The 1,081-nt window shown below is 48.1% G+C and overlaps 1 protein-coding gene across 1 annotated transcript in view; it reads left to right on the forward strand.

The window, feature by feature from the left end:
- Positions 1 to 535: 535 nt before the first annotated feature.
- TRPM1 (transient receptor potential cation channel subfamily M member 1) overlaps positions 536 to 1,081 on the forward strand; it is a 132,231-nt gene continuing 131,685 nt past the window's right edge. The window contains exon 1 of the mRNA XM_009643825.2: positions 536 to 778. Within this exon, the coding sequence (XP_009642120.1) occupies positions 536 to 778 (243 nt within the window). The remainder of the gene's footprint in view (positions 779 to 1,081) is intronic.

Raw genomic sequence — 1,081 nt, forward strand, 5'->3', positions numbered from 1 at the left:
CTATGGCTTATAATACTCAGGTGGAATTGAGTTTCTGGGAGGCTCTTTTGTTACGTTTGCTGTTTATTTCCAGTTGGGAATTTCACACAGAAGTGTTCTGAGACACTGTCACACATTTGCTCTAAGTCCAACATTCCTACAAATCATCACACATGGTTCATGGATCATTCATCTATATATGGCAGATAGGTTATCCTGAAAGGATCCAGTTAGGGAGGGATGGGGTGCACCTCACTCAACGAGGCAGGGTAATCCTAGGCAGTAAGCTGGACAGCTTGGTATGGCAGGCTTTAAACTAAAGGACTCGAGGAGTGGGGTACACAGTCAGGACACTCAGGCAGTTGCATCTGTTGGGGGAACAAGTGTGACCATTCAGAACAGCAGTAAATGTGCTGTAGCTGCCTCCCAATTTAAGAACCAGAAGACCAACTGCCTTAAAGGTGGGCTTGGCAGTGGCAGATCCTCTTTGATCCCTCCAGGGAAACCTGCGTGCTCAATTGCCTTGCTGAAATGCCTCTACACCAGTGCATGCAGCATGGGGAATAAGCAGGAAGAGCTAGAGTTCTATATGTGGTCATGGGGCCATGATCTCATCGCAGTTACAGAGACATGGTGGGATAACACACATGACTGGAACGCTGCCATCAATGGCTATGCACTTGTCAGGAAAGACAGGCCTACGAGGCGAGGCAATGGAATTGCTCTTTATGTGAAGGAGCAACTGGAATGTATGGAGCTCTACCCGGGAGCAGATGAAGACCAAGTTGAAAGCTTGTGGGTAAAAATTAAGGGACAGGCCAGCATGGGTGACACTGTGGTGGGTGTTTACTATAGACCACCCAATCAGGATGAGGAAGCAGATGAGGCCTTCTACAGACAGCTAAAAGTAGCCTTGCAATCACAGGCCCTGGTTCTCATGGGTGACTTCAACTATCCTGGTATCAGCTGGAAGGACTACACAGCAAGGTGCACACAGTCCAGGAGGTTCCTGCAGAACATCGATGATAACTTTTTGACGCAGGTGGTGGAGGAGCCAACAAGAAGAGGAGTGCTACTGGACCTTGTGCTGACAAATAAAGAA

The sequence above is a fragment of the Egretta garzetta genome, unplaced genomic scaffold, assembly GCF_000687185.1.
Source record: "Egretta garzetta isolate BGI_Z169 unplaced genomic scaffold, ASM68718v1 scaffold287, whole genome shotgun sequence".
Classification (NCBI taxonomy): domain Eukaryota; kingdom Metazoa; phylum Chordata; class Aves; order Pelecaniformes; family Ardeidae; genus Egretta; species Egretta garzetta.